This window comes from Desmodus rotundus, chromosome 13, assembly GCF_022682495.2.
Source record: "Desmodus rotundus isolate HL8 chromosome 13, HLdesRot8A.1, whole genome shotgun sequence".
Taxonomy (NCBI): domain Eukaryota; kingdom Metazoa; phylum Chordata; class Mammalia; order Chiroptera; family Phyllostomidae; genus Desmodus; species Desmodus rotundus.
In genome coordinates, this window is record NC_071399.1 from 22,358,136 (window position 1) to 22,377,501 (window position 19,366).

A 19,366-nucleotide genomic window follows, 5' to 3' on the forward strand; every position below is an offset into this window, starting at 1 on the left:
GGGAAGTCTGGGCGGTGGGGGGCGATGAAAATGTTCCATGTCTTGATGCGGCTGGCAGTTAACGTTTATCAAAACACACTGAACTACCCAGTTAAAATTGGTCTATTTTACAGAATCTAAATTCTACCTCAATTAAATTGATTTTTAAGAAATGGCCGACTGCCTTCAGTCTTCACTGTGGCACAGCCTCCAAATGCCCCCTCCACCTCTCCTCTTCCCTCCTTCCTGTTCATGGGGCCTCTACTTTGTTCTCATCAGGGCCTTCAGCACCCTGGCTCATCCTCCATCGCAGCCCGGCTTCCTTCCCTGTTTGGACCCACAGCCGGCAGCTTCAATACCCCCTCCACCCCCTCCACCCCCACCTCTCCCCCTAAAATTCCTGTGCTTGCACCCTCATACATCTTTCCTGCTTGTAAGTGCCCATGCTATTCAATTTTTCCACTCTCCATTTTCGGTCTGCAAAAGAGTTTCTTAGAGAAAGGTCTTAGCTTTTTTTTTTTGCTTTTTAGTACTTTAGGGTCCATATAAATTCATATTCTCCAACCTCACCCACGCTCTCCTTGCTTTTGGGCTCTCTTACCACCATCTACACTGCAGCTGATCCAAATCTCTACTCCTCACAAACCTCCCACCCTAACTTACTCCCCTGCTCTCACCTCATCTTGCGTGACTCCAGTCGTCTGAAGTTGACACCCCGCCTGCTTAAACCAACCCACAGATTCCATTTCTATAGCGTCTCTACTATTTTTCCCTTCCTGTACAATCTCAGGGCTTCCACCTAGTTTATACCCTCGCTTCCTTTAGCTAGACATTAAAAACAAACATCTCTCCCTCTGGAGACAGTAGTGGTAGCAGCTACTAACATTTTATATATAAATGCTTTGTCTGGATTAGTTTAGTCGATCCTTTGTTTTTCCCATTTTTAAGATAAGCAAACTAAACCTGGCTGGTGGGGCTCAGTTGGTTGGGCATCATCCCTGAAAGCAAAAGGTCACTGGTTCGATTCCCAGTCAGGGCACATGCCTGGGTTACGGGCCTGGTCCCTGGTTGGGGGCATGTAAAAGGCAACGGATGTATCCCTCACACATTGCTGTTTCTCTCCCTCTCTTTCTCCCTCCCTTCCCCTCTAAGAATAAATAAATAAAATTTTTTTAAAAAAAGATGAGCAAACAAAGGCTTAGTGTCTGAGTAATTTTTCAAAGCAAGTAATGCAGCTATTAAGTGGTGGAGCAAAATTCAAACAGGTCTGTCTTCTTCCTCCCATCTAGCCAAATTCAGCAACAATTTTCTAAAAGCTGTATCACATCGCTACCTGCTGAAAACTTTTCAAGACTCTCTGTATCTACCCCTTTAAGTATTTCCTTAGTAGGGCATTAAGACCTTCCATGTGCTCATAACTCAATCCAATTTTTCTGGGCATTACTTTCCACAACTGCCTACCTACTCACCAGATAAATCGTTCTCTGCACACCTTACACATCCTACCTTAGTACTTTCGCTCATGCTATTCCACCTGGAATGTCCTTCAGCTCCCCCTTCCAAACCCCCACCTGTCTCTCTGGACCCATCTCAGATGTCCTCTGCATGCCCACAGCATTTCGTTGTAACTCCACTGCGTGGTTTGAACATGGTCGACCTTGTATCTAGACACCTCTGGACTGACCCCGCCACCACCTCCCTGCCAGACGGTGAACTCTCTGTGGGCAGAGATGGTCCCATCCTTCTTTGGGTCTCTGGCATGTCCAGCTCAGGTCTTGCCCTTAGTTCTGTTACTGAATGCAACTTTAATCTGCCTGCTCCAGTCAGAGCACGTTCTTGAAAGTTTCACACACCCTTCCCTCCTCCTTCCCCACCACTACACAAGTGGACAAATATTCTCATTCATCATTTATCATTCAAATAGGTCCTGACAGCTAAGAAGGACAGCCCTTCAAATGCAGCCACCAAGTCACGTGCACACATGAGCCTTTCACCCACTGCCTGCCAACCTTCTCTATTTATGTGATCAGCCACGGAATCACAAGCCACACACCCTTTGGCAGCAGGAAAGCCCAAACATTAGTTCTTAAAGACCCTTGAAAGCCACTGGGTATGCTGTGCCTGTAATCTCCATGAGGTATTTTTACAACTCTAGCAGACCCCATGCACAGCAGGGCAAGTCCTTCCTGTTACTAATGTAATAACCTCTCTGCATTTCCAACAAGCTATAGATCTCTCTCGGCTCCTGTGACCCACTGCACTCCCTGGCACTCGATCTCTTCCAAATCTCTCCAGCAGCACCTACCCAAAGCAAACGGCTCCGCAGACCTCCGAACAGGGCCTGTGCGATGTGGTTAAGGAAGGCAGAATGGCAAGCACGCAGCCGTGACTGCCGACCCCCACAGAAGATGTGTCTTCGGAACAATTTTAGAAGCCAGAAGTCGTTATCAAGCTCCCGCATCCCTCAACATCCCCTGCAGCCTGACATAAGTCCTAAATCCGAATTCATAGGTCACCCCCACCCCGCCCATTGCACCACCCTACCCCATTTCATTACTCATCTAGGTTAGAGAGCCGGCTCTTGGGTCCCAATCAAAAGTTATTTTTTTAGGAGAGAAAAGCATAAAACCTCCCACAGCATGTCTCCTCTGGCAAATGGATATCACCAGCCTACATGACCCAACCCTCTCTTGAAGCTGGTTGTGTTATAATGCGGCTCTACCAGCCCAGGTATCTTGAGACTCTTTCCTACAGGAAAACAGACCTTTGCGCCACCTGAGGTGGGGCCTTCCCGGTCAACCACGTCACCTCCAAACATCCCACCGCCCTCCCGGCCCACCCTGTTTCTGAGGGCCAGAAGTCCAGGCTGACCCTCGGCCCGTGCCTTACCTTGTTCAGGCGAGGTCGGGGCCGGCCTGGCCGTGCAGAGTGTGGCTGTGACCAGCACAGCCCAGAAGAGGAGGCACTTCCAGCTCCACATCCCAGTTCTGCAGTTAGAGGTTGGTGACAAGGCTCCACACCTCCATGGAGACTCTGCCTTGAGCTTGATTCTCCTTTTCAAGCTGACTCTGTGGAAATAAAACAAAAACTTATGAGGATCTGCATGGGGGGAGGGGGGCAGCGGAGCAAGGAGACAAAGAAGGTAAAGCAGTCACGCAGTCACCCTGCTGAGAAGGGTGCTTGAAGCTCTAACTTCCTCCTTAAAGCACAGTGAAGAGAACTGGGGTCCTACCGCAACGTTGAGTTCAAGGTTAGAGGCCTCCCTGAGACAAAGGAGTGCTTTAATTCAGTTCTACGAGTATCTATTGAGTGTGGCTGCGTGCGAGCCTTGCTGGGATAATCGTCATGGACTTCTGGGGCATAAACGCCAAGATCATTTGTGCTGGGAAAGCAGACGGCTTTACGGAAGTCCCAGGTGGTTCTGCCACTTCATGGGCAACGGCTTCACAGAGTATGGCGGGACCGCAGGAGCCTTCACTCTCGCCCTGGCTGGGTATCTCCGTTGGTTAGAGCGTCGTCCTGATACACCACGCTTGTGGGTTCGATCCCTGACCCCCACCAGGGCACATACAAGAAGCAACCAATGAATACAAAAATAAGTGGAACAACAAATTGATGTTTCTGTCTTTCCCCTTCTCTTTGTCTCTGAAATCAATCAATAAAAATTTAAAAAAAATAAAAGGACTTCACTCCCTCCAGAGCAAATCCAACAAGTTTGTTGCGGGGTAAAGGGAGATGAAGAATCACGGACTAAGACCAGGAAATGAGATGCTGACCATCTCTGGACCTTTGAAACGAAGACGGCAAAAAGAGTAATCTCCAGGGTCCTCTCCTTTTATCTCGAACACTCTGCATCACAGGGATCTCTGGTCCTATCAGCTTCTCTCAGGGAGAGAACACAACTCTCACCAACTCCTTAAAAAGAGCCCCAGAGTACGGGGCCTTGAGGTAGGTCCAGTCTTCTGCTCCGTGCTGCAAGGTGACAGCTGATGTCCCACAGAAATGAATCCAGGGGTCGGGGGTGTTCTGAGGAGTCAACGGGCTCTTGCTAGGGCTGATCCAGAGATGGCTCATGTAAGCCTAGGTTACAGCACAGGCCCTTTACCCTCCTCAGGTCCGGAGGGGTAAAATTTAAGATGCGCCCCAGGGGTCTCCTTTACCCTCCTCAGGTCTGGAGGGTTAGAATTTAAGACGCGCCCCTGGGGTCTTAAGGAACAAGGATTGTTGCTGCTGAACAGTTACCCAGTGATAAGACTTTCTGAGCACTGTTTGGGCTAGACGGGGGCGACCATCTCCATCTTCCAGGTGACTTTTGTCCCAAATACTCCAGGGCACCATCCAAGTTATTTAGAGAATCCACTTCCCCGGAACATGCCCTAATGTGGTGCCCCAGCCCTGCCTCCTCTGAGCCAGACAGGGCCCTGGGAGTGAGTCAGCCTCTGCTGGCAGAAACCCCCTGGAATCCTGGCTTCATTCACACCCTCCTGCCAGTGGGAGTGCGAATGCGCTACTACTAGCTCCCTCCCAAGGCTTTCCTAAAAATGTTCAATGGTTTCAAGTCAAAGGAGAAGCAGATATTTCTCTTTTGTTTTTCTAAATTTAGGACAGGGACTAGAAGAGAGAGACCAGAACAAATGCTTACTGGATACCTACTACATGCCAAGCACGTACTAGGTAAAATCCGTAAGTATAAGACTTCATTTCTTCCTCACTATGAACTTATGAGGGGTGGAAACTATTTCCCCTTTATGCCACTGGGACAGGAGACTCAAAGAGGGTCAGCACTTTGCCCAAGAACACGCAGCTGGTAAGCAACAGCACCAAAAGTCTTCGTTACCCGGGTTTTCAGATGCTGCAGAACAAAGTGGGGGGAAGGAAATTAGGGGTTGCTCAAACTTGACTCTATCTGATGCAAACTTGTTTTCTCCAAAGGGCATCCCTGTGCCACAGAGAAACCGAGTAGATAAGGACAGATCCGAGGTAGCTCTGGGAAAGCGAGAGCCTCGACTCTCAATTCCGTTGGTTGAAAGACCCTTGCCAGTGGCTCATAGATGTGCCATCTAGGACGTAGAATGGGGCGTGATCCCTGGCCTGGGATAGAAATGATGCTTGCCAGAGGACATCCCTAAAGCACATTCCACATCTCACTGATCCCAAAGATACACCAAACCAGTGCAGGCCTACCACCCAAAAAGGTACCCTCAGCTAAGCACGTAAGTCCCACAGGAACCACTAGAGTAATGAATGAATTTTTAGTATCCAGTGGGAAAGGGTGGTGCCTTCTTGAGATGTTTAGCTTGTTTTCAAATGCAGCAGACAGGCAGCTTCCATCACCACCTGACCAATCTGTCCCCCGAAAAGCCCGCCCACCTCCTCACAGGTGTGGGTTGGCTGCAGACTGTTCAAGTTCAATGCACTTCAAATTAATTTTGTAATTTCCCTGCAAAAGTCTCTTCTTCTGCTTCTCCTCTGGGCCTCAAGTCCCACAACTGTAAACCAATGGATATTAAGAAGACGCAGCCTCTGTCTGCCACCAACTCTTAGAATGAGAAGGTAAGTGGGCCCTCACCCCGTTGCAGAAAACACAGTGATGCAAACCACTAGTCCACACACTGCCTGGGATCCCAGGGACTGCCACCTTCTCCTTTACCTCACCTTCTTCTCACTCAACTAATTAATGAATTCTTAAAATCCCTTGGAAACTGTCTCCTTCCTTCACTGTTGGACAGATGTGACCTGTAGCCTCACAGGTGTACACAGCAGCTTCCTCAAGAGACCCTGCAGCCAGCTCCATGATCAGTCTCCCAAATGTCAGGTCTCCTGGGACTGGCAGCCCACTCTGTCTGGGTGCAGAGGTCCTCACTAGGGAATGGGGTGGGGGCCACAAACATACATCTCTGTTATCCCAATTGATGAAGGAGCTAAAGTATTTGTCTTGCATACGTCAAAGATGGTTATGAGGACCAATGGGCACTGCGAGTGAAAGTACCTGCTCTCTCCTCTCTAAGGACGAATTCAATGTACGATGGGGTAGTGGCTGGTGAGAAAGCAGGGGCTACAACATACGTACGACCTTGCCTTTCTCTTGAATTCTAGGAGTAAAGGTTTTATGACCATCAGATCTCCTTGTCCAAAAATGATGTAAGGAATACTAGCTTAGGAGTTCAGGGCCAAGTGTTTTTCTGGAAAAAGTTAACAAATTAATTCTTGCCCTTCCCTTTATGACCCTACCACCCTGGGAGAGTCACTGAACCTTTCTGAGTCTCAGTTTCCCACTTGCTGGCGGGTGCTACAGTATTTGACTTTCCATAGCACAGGTTATGAGGTCAAAGGGGCACCTGCTTTCTTCTCGCTAAAGTCATAGTCAAACGTAAGGAATTATAAACACCGTGCTTTGGGCCACTCCTTGAGAGCACTCTCAGGATATTTTGGTAACTGGCAGCAGGAGGACACAAACTTTCTACCTTTGCAAAGGTATTTCTCACGATCCACCTACAAGCCCCATACTGTAGACACAGCTGTCCTATACGGTGGCCACGAGCCACTTGTGGCTATTGACCAACTGAAATGTGGCTAGTGTGAGCTGGGCTATACTAGAAATGAAAAGAACACAGATTTTGAAAACTTGGTATAAAAAAAAGTAAAGTATCTCAATAATTTTTATACTGATTACATGTTCAAATGATAATATTTTGAATATATTGGGCTACATTAAATATATTGTCAGAATCAAAACAAATGAATTAATAAAAATTAATTCTGCCCTGACTGACGGGGCTCAGCTGGTTGAGTGTCGTCCCACAAAGAGAACAGTGGCTGGTTCAGTACCCAGGCCGGGTCACACACGAAAGGCACCCAATCGATGTTTCTCTCTCACATGGATGTTTCCCTCCCTCTCTTTCTCCCTCCCTGCCCCCCTCTCTAAAATAAGTAAGTAAATAAATCTCTCTGCCAGTTTCTTTTTATTTAATTTCTAATGTGGTTACAAGTGGCTTGTGTTTTATTTCTATGGGGCAGCACTGCACTGTACAACCTCTATACCCCACGCAAGTGTCTCTTTGCCTTTCCCTCTACCTTCTGCCGGCCAAGCTTTCACGTTCTCTGAGCCCCATCTCCAAATGCCACAAGGCTTACTTGGCCTTCTAGCTGAGGATCTCATCCCTCTGAACTTACAAAACACCATGGGATCGCAAGCTCCTTGACAACAGGGTCTGTACCTGATTAGGCTATGCTAGCAAAGCACCTACTATGTACACAGCAGATGCTGACACATTTATTAACTGGATGAATAAATGAAAGAAAGAAAGAAAGGCTGATTGAAAAGCAACTGATATAGATACTCACGTAGAAAAGAGGCTGAGAACGCCGGAGAAAAGTGATAGTCAAGTAGTCCTTTTAGCCAGATGAGCTCTATTTCAAAATTTAACAACTAGGACATTTCCCAACTTTTCAACTCCTCAGAATTGAGGAAATAATACCACACCATTACAGAAATGAGAGTGCTTAACAGAAATGGTCGCTTTTCCCCAAAGCGAGCATCCTCTGCTCACTGCTGCGAGTGGCAGAGCAAGTACTTACTAAGTGCCTGGGTAAAGTCACGCAGCTGAGCCTGCAGAGTTTTAGGTGCGCCAAAGGAAACACTAATTTTAAAATGTTGAGTCCCTGTAAGAAGTACCCAAATGTCCTTGCGTGTGAGGTATATAAAAAGTTAGTGAAAAAATAATAAGCGAAACATTTACTCCACTATATTCTAGGAAGCTTTGCTATTGAAGACAGGATGGACCAGCGGACCACCACCATATTCTTAGAGCTGCTGTCCTAGGTGAGGGCTGTTCACTTGGGGCCAAACATAGCTCCTTTAATTACAAGGGGCAATGGTGGTGAGGAGAGCATTTCTGTTTAAGGTAAATGCAACCTTAGAGGGAAAAGCAAACATCCTAGCTTGAGTCTGGTATTTAATCCTCTCTGGAAGCACCAGAATCTTCTCCAAAGCTCTACATCTGGACCCCCACCAGCCCCTGGTGCATTCGGACCTTTTACAAAGCTCTTGGGAAAACAAATGTAAGTCAAACTTCCCAAGAGGAAATGAAACTCAAGTGATGCGAGGCCTCTTCAGAACAAGATGTATGAATGAATTCTCTCCAGCACCTTTTCCTCCAGCAGCAACAGGCTCCAGCTTTCCTAGGAAGCTCTTCACTAACAGCCATTTTGATGAAAGAGATTAAAAAATGGAGGCAAGACGAAAGCATTCAGAGGAACCGGCTGCTAAAACCCCAAGCTCACAGGAGCAAATCGCCTATTTTAGGAGTCTTGTTTCAGGTCAACACCCAAGACAAACAAAAAGCATACAACTCAAAGCAGAAACCCATGGATTTGCCTTGGTCCCCATGGCTGGAGTCAGCCTACTCAATGCTCAACTCAATCTTCCTGCCCTCTGGAGTCCGGAGAAGAAAGCCAGCCCAGGCTTACTGTGCCTGGAGGTACCGACTCTAACCCTTTCCCCCAGGAGGGGTGGGAAAATAGCATCTGCAAGGCTCCTTCTCTCTTTCTTTCTGTGCTTTTTGCTTTCCTTACTATTCTGGGGCGTCTAACGGAACTTTCTAACATCCTCCGTGGCCTGAGGCCAAGATAAAGAAGTACCCAAGACTGTCTACTTGGGAACCAAAGGAAGTAGTGCCCACTCCGGCCCAAATCCCATCTGTGGAAAAGCCTCCAAGATGGGCATGTCTTCAAACATGATAAGGGCAGGCAGTGAAAGCACCCTCGTTCAAGTGGCTATCCATCGGATGGCCCTCGCTAAAAAGCTGACATTCAGCTATGACTAACAGTAAATGCAACAGATATGTCCAGGAGCTGGTCACTGACGCGGTATACAACCATCCCAGCTGGAGCCAGGCCCCAGCAGCCTCCTTGTCCCCAAACACCTGCTGCTCTTCTGGGGTCGGTGGCAGCCCTGGAGCTTCTCCCAACCAAGTGGGGGGAAATATGTAAACAAGTCATTAAGTAAGCAGGCCACCAGGACAGAGGTCGTCAGTGGCTCTCCCTCACGCCCTCAGTCACTGAAAGGAAGGGAGATGACCCAGGCTTGGGGGTAATTAGCCAGGCGGAGGCAGGTCCCACGGGGCCCTGCTACATAGCTTTTCAGTGAGCCTCATAGAGAAAGCCAGGAGACTGGGCCAACGGGGGAAAATGGCCATTTTCTGCTAAACAGTCTTAAGGCTGAGGTTCTACAATTTAGATGGTATTCCAAAAAAAGCGCTGGTCCGGAGGTGCAAAGGGCAGGGCACATCTGCGGAGGAAACAGTCACTTTAATTACCCTGTCTAGAGAAAGTGCGATTTCATTACAGCCTCCAAAACTACCGCCCAAAGGAGAAACCAGAGAAGTGTTTTCAATTTGAAAGAGACTGGGAAGGAGAGGGTGAGAGAGACCACCTCTCCCGCAACTTTGGACCACAAGGTGCTCTCCTACCTCAAAGGACATGACGAAAAAAGCCCTAACAACCTCTGCTTTCAAACTTGTAGCCGTTATTTAAATGGTAAAAAGTCCCACTTCAGTTTCCGGGGTCTGAAGCCCAAATAACTCTTTAAAAACACAGGGAGCGCCTCTGGCAGCAACAATCCCCCCACTCAACCTCCCCCAACGCCCACGGCCGGACGCTGCGCTCCGGGCTGGCTCCCAAGAGGATGGAAAAGGCGTGACGCCACCGCCGGGCGCCCGAGACCAGACGGCGAGCTCCGGACAGGGTCAGATGCTCCCGTTGCCCCAGCTGTAACCGAAGGGGCAAGAAGCAATACTTCAGCACCAGAAACTTCCGTCGTCAGGGCCAGTTCAGGGCCAGACCCATGACCAAAGAGTCCACCTCCAGCAGATGAGCCGCTCGCAGGTGCCACCCCTAAAACCTTGACCCCCATCTTCTACGATGCCTCTTTTCCGCACAATCTAGAAAGCACCACCACCATCAGATCCTAAATAACTTGGGATCCAGGGTAATTTTCTTTCTCCTCCTCAAATTCCAACGCCTCACTTCAAGTCTTAAGAAATGTTAAAGAGGAAGGTGGAAAGGACAAGTTGAAGAATTCCAGTTGAATTTGGGGGTTGGGAGAGGGAGGAAGAGGGATGTTAGCGTGGTTGCGGGTGTGCCCGTGTGGGGGTGAAACCGAACCAGACGCGGCTGCTGCATCTGGAAAATGGGGGGAAATGTACTGGGGGAGAAAGACACCGCAGAAATCTTGAAATGGGCTAACAGCTTCAGGGCCCAGAAAGGACAAGCAGGCTTCAACCCCTCTCCCAAAGGTGTCTGCCTGCCTTGGCTCCCTGTGTGTTAAATGAACTTAATCTACAACGTCAATAAATTCCTCCGCAAATGAGGATTCTACCAGCCCCTCTTCTTCCAACCCCAAACCTTACCGGCGGAGAGGGGACAGCAGAGGAGTCTGGGCCTGAGAAGCAACACGCATCGCTGCCGAGTGAACCGCACCGGACAAAACCCTCGTCCCTTCCCCCACCTCCTAGAACCAGATTGGAACAGAACGTTCCCCTCCCCCCAGACCCCAGCGCAGAGCTCAACCACCCGCTGGGCGCCCTCCGGGTCCCCAAACTTCTGACCCTTTCGCAGATGCACTAAGTGGAAGGTAAGCCCCTCTGCAAAAGGGAATTCCGTTCTCGCTCCGCTAACGCAGATTCAGCCATTTGGTGACGACACAGGAGTTGAAACCTATTCGGAGAGAAGCTAACTTACCCCTCCACATCATTCCTTCTTCAGGCCCCCACCCACCCCTAACCTCTACCCCAGAGTTCTCCGAGGTGGAAAAGGACTTAGAAACACCCCAGATTTTCAGCGTTCCATCCAAAGCTACCTGCTGAATCGGGGTGCGTTCCCACGAGTGGACTAAACAGACGCGGAGTGGAAGGCAGCACACACACACACACCCCACCCCGCCGCCCGCTCCCGCCCTCCTGCCCAGCCGGAGGACGGCGAGGGCTGCCGCTGCCTTCGCGCGGCCGCCCCTCCCCGGACTCACCGCAGGGCCGCCGCCACCGCCGGGCCAGCTCCCCAGTGCGAGTTGGCGGAAAAGTTGGGCGGCAGGAAGAGCGGCGGGACGAGCGCGGGCCGGGGGCGCAGAGGGCGACGCGAGCGGAGGGAGCCCCGGGGAAACAAAAGGGGGGCGCAGAGCGCTGGGGAGGGAGCCGGGAGGTGGCGGGGGCGGGTAACCCGCGGACGGAGACGCCGGACCCGACCGAGCCGCGGCGGCGGGGGAAGCGCGCAGCCAGGAGGCTCCAGCGCCGGGGGCCGCTCGGGATACCAAGCCCACCCCGGATCTGGGGGCGCCGCGTCTCTTACCTCACTCGGCGCTGCGGTTCCGCCTCTGGAGAGTCCGCCGTGGCTTGTGCGGGAGGGCGGGCGCCCCCGTCCCCGGCTCCGGCCCACCGCCCCCGGGCTCCTGGCGGGGCCGCGGCCGGCGCTCGACTCCCGGTGGCGCTCGGCGCCCGGCGCCTCCAGTCCGGGCGGGAACAATGGAGCCGAAGCTGGTGCCCCGGAGGCGGGGCAGGGGGAGGGCTCCGTCCGCCGCCTGGGGTCTCCAGACCCTGTGGCCCCCCTCTCCAGACCCGCGGCTGCTCACGCTTCTTGCAGCCCGGGCTCCATCTCTTTGGGGGGGCCCTGGCGCCGCGGCGTGCCCGATTGCAGTACTGGTACCGTGCGCCCTGTGCGGCGCCCCTCGGACCAGAGAAAAGTCCTCAGTCTCCGCTGCTTTCCAGCTGCGGCGCGCGCTCACGGCCGGGGAAGGCGAGGTAGCCGCAATGCGCTAAGCAGAGTCTCGGTCCAGTCCGGACGTTGCCGCCCAGCTTCCCCGCACGGCCCGGGCTCCTCCGCGCGCTGCGGCTGCACCGCGGTTCGGGCTCTCGCTGGCCGCCGCCGGCTGCGGAGGCCGCCGCACCAATGCCCGCAGGAGCGCTCCGAGCGCTGTGCGCCGGCGAGGCGCGAGGCTCGCTCTCTCACTCCCACCCCGCTCTGGTCCCACCTCCTCCTCCCCCTGCAGCTGCCTGCTGGGCTTTGTAGTTCTGGAGGCTCGGCCCTGGAAATGGGGGGAGCGGGCAGAGCTGCCCGGCGCTCCGCTGCTCCTTCCCAGCAGTCTGGACTGCGTCTGAGTGCGCGCCTGCCCCTCCATCCGAGCATCGCCTAGCAGGGCGCCCCAATTTCAGGCAGTGGACAGATTAGCAGTTTGAGGGTGAGGTGAGAAAACGCTGTCGCCCTGAGGTCGTGAATGGCAGCACGGACTTTGGAGTATGACTGACTGACTGTGTGCTCGGGGGATACAACGTTCTTGCTCTATGTCTCAGTTTTCTCATCTGTAAAAGGGGGATCATAGTACTTTCCATGTAGAGTTGAGGATTAAATGAGGGCCTGGCATATTGAGTTAATCAATCAATAAAAGCAAAGTTTTTATTCGAGAGAAGGCGCCCCCTCCTCAGACCCTTCCCCCAGTCACGTATGTTAGGTGTTGTGGTCCACGGGAAGCTGCGTTCTGCAAATTCTGCAGTGCCACGCTTGGCCTCCAGAAGTCTCCAGCCTACGATTACTGTTTCGGAAGCAAAGAGTGAGTGGGGGGAATTGAGGAGTAGTGCTGGTTTGGAAATTAGTAAGAGCCCACCCACAACACACTTCAATACTCTACGGAACCCGAGGGAAAGTGGCTAAACCGTCCTTTGCCCTGGATCCTTCCACAGAGTGGTGTAATCTTCTGGGTCCCTAATCCAAATGGACGTGAGTGCTCCTGGGAACTTCTGAAAAATGCAAATTCTTGGCCCTGCCCAGACCTGAGGAAGCAGGCTGTCCCAGCAAGGAGCAAAGAGTCTGTATTTTTTTTTACAACTCCCCTGGTGCCAGGTGGGGGAAACCCTGGTAGGGTGAGAAGCATGTCACATTAGATATGAAAGATACCTCCATTCTGGTCTCCTACTTGCAAGCGCTTTGAGTTTGTTCAAACCATGCATCTGAAAAACATCAGGACCTGTTTACATATTACCCCCAGTTGGTTGGGACTCCCTCACAAGGTTGTCCCAAGAATCAAATTAGGTAAAACAACAGCTGTCAGTGCACCAAAAATGTTCTGCAAACAGAAGTCGCTGTTGTAGGTTATGGCAGGGTCTGCTCCCTCATCCTCACCCAGCCTAAACTTACAAGGTTGTGGAATCTTGAATACTGAACAAGAGAACTCCCTTCTCCCTAAATTTAAGGGAAAAGTCTCTAAGCTATTTTTCTATTTGACCAGCAGGTGCAAGAATAGGGGCCAACAGTGTCATTCACATAGTAGGAGCTCAATAAGTGTCTATCGACTGAGGAAAGAGTAAATAATCATTAAGTATTTATTGAATGAGTGAATAAACTTGAAATGAAATAAAAAGCAGGAACTCACATATTTGTGGAATGAATGCACTTCAGTCATTGTTTCAAGGGTTATTCCCCCTGTAAGCCTCTCTTTCCACCCCCACCCCCGCCCCCCCCAGCCTTCAGCTCCTTATCAGGCTCCGTATATATCTTCCGGTATGAGCTGCCCACACATTAGGGCTCCTTCATTTTACATAATGCTCATTGCAGGCCTGAGAGCAGGCCAAACTCATGCCCCTCGCCCTGGGAGAGGCCCTCCCTGCCAATCCCCGCCCTGCCAGCCCCTTCTGGTATGTCTCACTGACTTGATACTGAACGTAACTTCATTAGTTGCCTTTTTTACTCTTTAACTAGCTCTTAAACTGTTCTAGGCAAGGATCCCATCTCCGTATCTGACCTAGCTCAGGACCACGCAGGCAGTGTTCATATGTGTCTGGTGTTGATGAATTTGATGAGGGTGACCAGGGGAGAAAATACCATTCAAGGGAATGATTGGAAGGACAGCCATGGAAAATACAGCATTTAATGTTAATTAACACTTTACGATTTCCCACTTTATTACTAAAAGAGAATATATCACTCTTCCTCTCTGATTTTTTAAAATCCAGCTCTTTTTTTCTTTTGATTTGGAAGCATTTTAGGAGTATCTTGAACCCCAAAAGAGGAGGCTGAAGGATGTATCCTTGATATAAAAGAAAAGAGAATGATCTTAATGGTTGTCTCTGTGGTGTTAAGGGCCCTAGACCTGGTGCTGAGCAAATTTCTCTATAGATTTAGCAAGAAACTGAAATGAAAGCAAGTGGCCAACTTGAAAGTTCTCTCCCCCTCCCCGCTCCCCCAACCTAGTTCTCTAGGGGAGCAGCCAAAGGCAGGGGAATGGAGAAGGTGAGAAACCCAGAGAACGCCTGGGCCATCCACAAGACCACAGACAAGGATCCTAAATAATTGAGAGCTGCCTGCTTTTATCCTTCCAGCCTCACCCCCCTTCTGTGCTGCTCCTCCCCCTCCTGGGTCTGAAATGTAGACCCTCCACTTGGGGCTCACCAGGGCGGGCGGAGGGAGAGCATCCCCAAGGCGGTCCGGACCAGCCCCAGGCAGAGGGGGTCAGACAATCGCTCTGCCTGCCTCTGTCCTGCTCGGAGGCCTCCTGGCACCTTGCCTCCCCACACAGAAATGTAATCTTCCCTCTGAGATAACAAAGAGCTGGGAGGGTCAGGGAGGGTTTGTAGGCTCCTTGCCCTGCCAGCTAGATGTCTGAGGGGGAGACAAAAGCCCTCACGCTGCAGGACCTGATAACCAGTTGGGGGCCTGTTGCCTCCTGGATCTGTGGGAGGAGGGGACCGGTGCTGAATGAAACAGAGCTCTCCCCAAAGCCCGATCAGTTCGCTTTGTTTGGGAACATTGCAGAAAGCCCCTTCCCTCTTCCTCCAGACTCTTGTGTCCTCAGAGTTCCTCCTCTCTGCTAGTGCTCCCTGCTCCATCTCAGTTCAGCTATTCTACTGCCCAGCTGTTCCCACACCGCCACACTGGGTTGGTACTGCGGAGTTAACACTCCCCGTTACAGAAGAATTAGGGGCAGGCAAGCGATGCCTATACTAGGGTGAGGCTGGGCCACAGAGAGGCTCCACATGGCCTCGGGAGTCCCTCAGACTGGCAGGAACCAGCAGCAGAGGCTCAGCTGCTCTGAGAGCTGGTTGCAGAGAGGGATTCAGGAGGAGGGAGCTGTCTGGGTTTTGCCCTACAAAGTGGATGTTCACAGGTCCCTGGGAGCAGGTGGGCGGCCAAGCCTTTTGCCCCAGGCCCCTGGAGTTAGGGAGCAGCAGTCAGTTACCATCTGGCTGCCATTTGGTGACCCCTGGTTGTTCTCAGCACAGCTTCAGCATATAAGGGAAGGGAGGGCCTTGTTTGGCTTGGTGTTTTTGTAAATAACATTTCACTCTCTCCTACCTGCTGGGAGTGGGAAAGGGAGCTCCTGGTGGCAGCTCTGCTTGTCTGGCCCTAATGCAACGTTTATTCACTGAGCATTGGGAGGCAGGGAGGGGAGGGGGCACTTCTCACGTGTCAGGCACTGGGCTAGGCACAGTATATCCGAAGATGAAGAAAACAAAGTTACAGTTTTGGGGAGCTCACAGTCCGGTGGGGGAGACCAAACATTGCAAATCGTGCCTCACCAGGGGCCCCTGCAGGGCATTTGGGGAGAGAGATGGGGAAAGGAGATGACAAGCTCATCGAGGATAATCGAGAAAGGCAAGACTAGAGAGTACAGGTGTAGTGTTGAAGCTTCTGTATTCTCTTGCTCTGAAGGGGTGACCTCAGTGCCTGGCACATAGCAAGTGCTCAATAAATGGTAGCCATTGTTGCTACATTTTAGTGCAGGAACTTTCCTTGGCTGGGGACACCTGTTTTGGAACCTGCTTTCCAGGTAGCTTTGCAGTGTTACTACCCATTCACCACCACTGCCCCTGGATTCTCCAGGACCCGTTACAGAAAACGATATTTTCCCCACTAATCTCCCCCTTCCTTGCTGACACCCCAAGAAAAGCAGCCACCTTTGTGAAAACCTATGTATAGGTTTTACTGTGAAACAGAAAAAAAACAATGCATATGGAGAAACTAACAAGGCTTATAAAACCTCAGCCTTCCTTGAAGCTGTGGCTCCTGGTCTAGGTTTTAGACCCCCTCCAGAATGCTCTCTGCACACCAGCTGGACTTCTGTCTTCTGCTTTTCTTCAGGGCTCTCTAAACTCTTCCCTCTTTCTGACCCCAACTTACAAACCCTTTCCCAGTACAAGCCTCTCATCGAAAACATCGTGGTGGGGACTGGAGAGGTGACAGAGGTGGCAGTAACAGGACAGTGGACAATTTGCATTTCTGAGGACTCCCCAGGAATAGGGGACCCAGGTCCTTAGGCTTCTGCCCTGCCTAGGGACAAAGATCAAAGTTTCGGGTTAGACCCACATACTTGAAGATTCAACTTTGAAGTGGATTCCATCCAAGGATATGCTAACAGAGTTGCAGATGACACCCCCTGGGTTGTTAAGAACTTTTGGTGATATGGGAATGGGTGGGGTTAGAGAGGAAGACAATTTAAAAATAGACGGTGTTCTCCCAGATAAGTTAAAAAAGGCAGATACGCATTTTAAAAGACTGGAAGATAAAAGCGTCCTGGGAGTGCGGGAAGACAAGCACTCAGGACCATTGCTGGCAGAAGTGCTGATTGGATAGGCTCTTTGATAATGTTTATCAACATCTCACAGGTAGTACTTTACAGACTCTCTGACCCAATCGTCCTGGCAGATGTTTAGGAACACTGTGTATATAATATATTTATAACAATAGTCATGACAGCCTTGTCTGTGGCTGCAAAATGCAGAAAACAGTATACATAGCCACCGTGTGACTGGTCCACAGGGCACTTGGTGAAATCAATCACGGTGCGTCTGTAAATGCAAAACTGCCCATCTGTTACCAGGAACAAGAAGGATCTATATGTACTACCGCGAAGGGAAAGAGCAAGAAGCATCGTACCCTGTACATGAGATCACTTGTGTAACACAGACAGGGCCACACACTCACACATACGGATGCCTGCTGACATACATGTTTATCTGTATGCAGAGCACTTCGGAGGAAACTCACACACACACGGCGGGTGAATTGAATGGCCGGGGGTTCAGCGACGGAAAGGGGACTTCCACTGCACCCTTCGCCACCATCTAACAGTGTCACCATGTACCTACCTATAGTTCCCCCTCCCAACTGAATTAACGTCATTGTTCTGTTTTAAACAGAACAAAGGTCTACTAACCAAACTGTGTATCGTGGTTTTCTTTACATTCCTTGGGATTGTTTGAATGTTTCGCAAGGAGGGTGTCTACAGGGCCATCTGGACGGTTGAGCAGGCTGTGTGAGAGTCAGGGGCTGAGGTCGCAGCGCTTCATCTGCCCAGAGGAAGTGGCCCTTTCTTCCAGTTTACCCAGCGTCACCCTGGCCCCGACCGTGCACCACTTTCGTGATGGGTGGAATAATAGGTGCATATTTACAAAAAACAAGCATACCCTGGGTGATAGGATTTTATCTTTCAGCGAGAAGGGACATCATGAAGAATTGCCTTGTCAGATGCAAGTCCACTGGGCAACATTTGAGCAGCCCCTCTCATGCCTCCGCAAGGCACTCCAAAGTCCTCACAGCGACCACAACCCCAACCGGCCCCTGCAAAATGGCCCTTCCTCTGAAGAGAGAGAGAGAGAGAGAGAGAGAGACAACATGGAAACTGATCTGGAATCTCAGCTGACAGAACAATGCTTCGGGTTCAGCAAGGACTGGAGACCCCTCTGGCCATTCAGAGACCCCTTGAAACCTGCTTTCCTCTGAGCCAGCTGGTGGAGACCCTCCCACATGTCCCCTCTGTGAAGCCTGCCTGAGTCAGAGGCCTGTCCCTCCCACAGTGCCCTGCAGTCTGGACGTGACTTCGGTCAGCAGCTGAAGGGGTGGGCTCTCTAGGCATTTCTGTTGCTGAGTCAGCCAGGGTGGATTTCTGAGGCCTATCTAGAAAGCAATCTGGATGGGTGTTGGGTCCTCTTAGGTCTTCCAGGAAGTTTCTTACTAAGTCTAGATAGTGGCTAAGAATTCACTGTGGTGTTCCTAAAGCCGTTTGTTTGACTCTGATAGGGTTCCGAGCATGTGAGCTTGTTTTTCTAAGAAGTGTATGGAAAACACAAATAGCAGGGTTAGATTCGATCTTCCTGCTTAAGCCCTTTTTAAAAAACGTGTTGTTTTGAGGCTGTAATAGCTAATATTCGGTGAATGCTTACTATGAGCCGGTGCCTTGCTGGACACTTTCGCACAGGTCATCTCATTTACAACTCCCAACAATGAGACTGACGCAGGCAGGCCTCAGAGATACTGCAGGGTCAGTTCCAGACCACTGCAATGAAGTGAGTATCGCAGTAAAGTGAGTCATAAGCTTTTTGCTGGTTCCTTTTGTAAAAAAAAAGCAACGCCTGTGAAGCACAACAAAGTGAAGCGCAGGAATATATGCCTGTACTGCTTTAGCTCCTGTTTCGCAGGTGAGGAACCTGAGGCTTAGAGAGGCTCACTAGACCCCCAGGTGGCTAGGTAGGGGTGCAACCTGTACATCAGACAGTCCGACTCCAGCGGCTGTGTGCCAGCCACGTCACCTCGGGAGAAGAGGCTGCTCTTGATTAACAGTGTCTACGGACGGGAATTTAAAACCACTCTTTTCTTTACAAATTCAATTATTTTTTTAAAAAAGTTTAAACCACACCAAACAGAATTGTAACAGTTTGAGTGTATGTTTTAAAGAGAACTTGTACTTATCTGCCTGAATCAACACCAGTGCCATAGTTCTGCCTTGTAGGATCTTGTGACGCTGTGTGTGTGGGGTGGGGTGGGGGGGTTGTAGGGAAAAAGAGCTGAAATCTGACACCTGTGGGCCTGAGTCTCAGTGTCACTTAAGGGGTGTCAGGAGGTTTTAAAATCACCCTGCTCAAGTTCAGCTGGTCCTGTTGGAGGTGTTGTTCAGGAATTGTGAGTCAATGCTGAAGCAGGGGCTAGTGAAAATATGGAAGGCATTTTTAAGGAGACTGCACCAGCCTGAGCAGAAACTGTATTTTAAGTAACCATATCTCTGTTATGAATAGGCCCACAGAGAATTGAGATGGAAAGAATCTTTCAAACCAAATGCGAGTTCTGCTAGGTATGTTTCAAGTTTATTTTTCATTTTAATCTTTTTCCATACCCCCCACCCCTGCCTGCTTATAATTCCATCTCCTTCTGGTTTTCAAAAAGTTTCGAGGAGAGAGGCAAGAGGCAGAATTCTTAGAGATGTGGTTTGGGCTTTACTGCACTGCCAGCTTAGTTTCACCAGAAAGTCTTGTTTGGCTGTTACAGAGTCTATGCTCACCTCCATAAATGCAGGGTTACCTTCCCAAGACTATATATTTTGACTCACTAGTTGCCCAGATTAGAGCTGTGC

At 50.5% G+C, this 19,366-nt stretch overlaps 1 protein-coding gene across 8 annotated transcripts in view; it reads right to left on the bottom strand.

Annotated features, from left to right (window-relative positions):
• Positions 1–11,967, bottom strand: part of FGFR1 (fibroblast growth factor receptor 1) — a 47,159-nt gene extending 35,192 nt beyond the window's left edge. For 4 of the 8 annotated variants that reach the window (XM_071220209.1, XM_071220210.1, XM_071220208.1 and 1 more), the window contains exons 1-2: positions 11,323–11,453; positions 2,869–3,047 (exon numbers count right to left, since the gene is read on the bottom strand). In XM_071220209.1, the coding sequence (XP_071076310.1) occupies positions 2,869–2,959 (91 nt within the window). In that variant the 5' untranslated portion in view covers positions 2,960–3,047; positions 11,323–11,453. Of the gene's footprint in view, positions 1–2,868; positions 3,048–11,322 lie in introns of all 8 variants that reach the window. The other 4 variants (XM_071220207.1, XM_071220206.1, XM_071220204.1 and 1 more) reach the window with 3 other exon arrangements.
• Between the last annotated feature and the right edge of the window lie 7,399 nt (positions 11,968–19,366).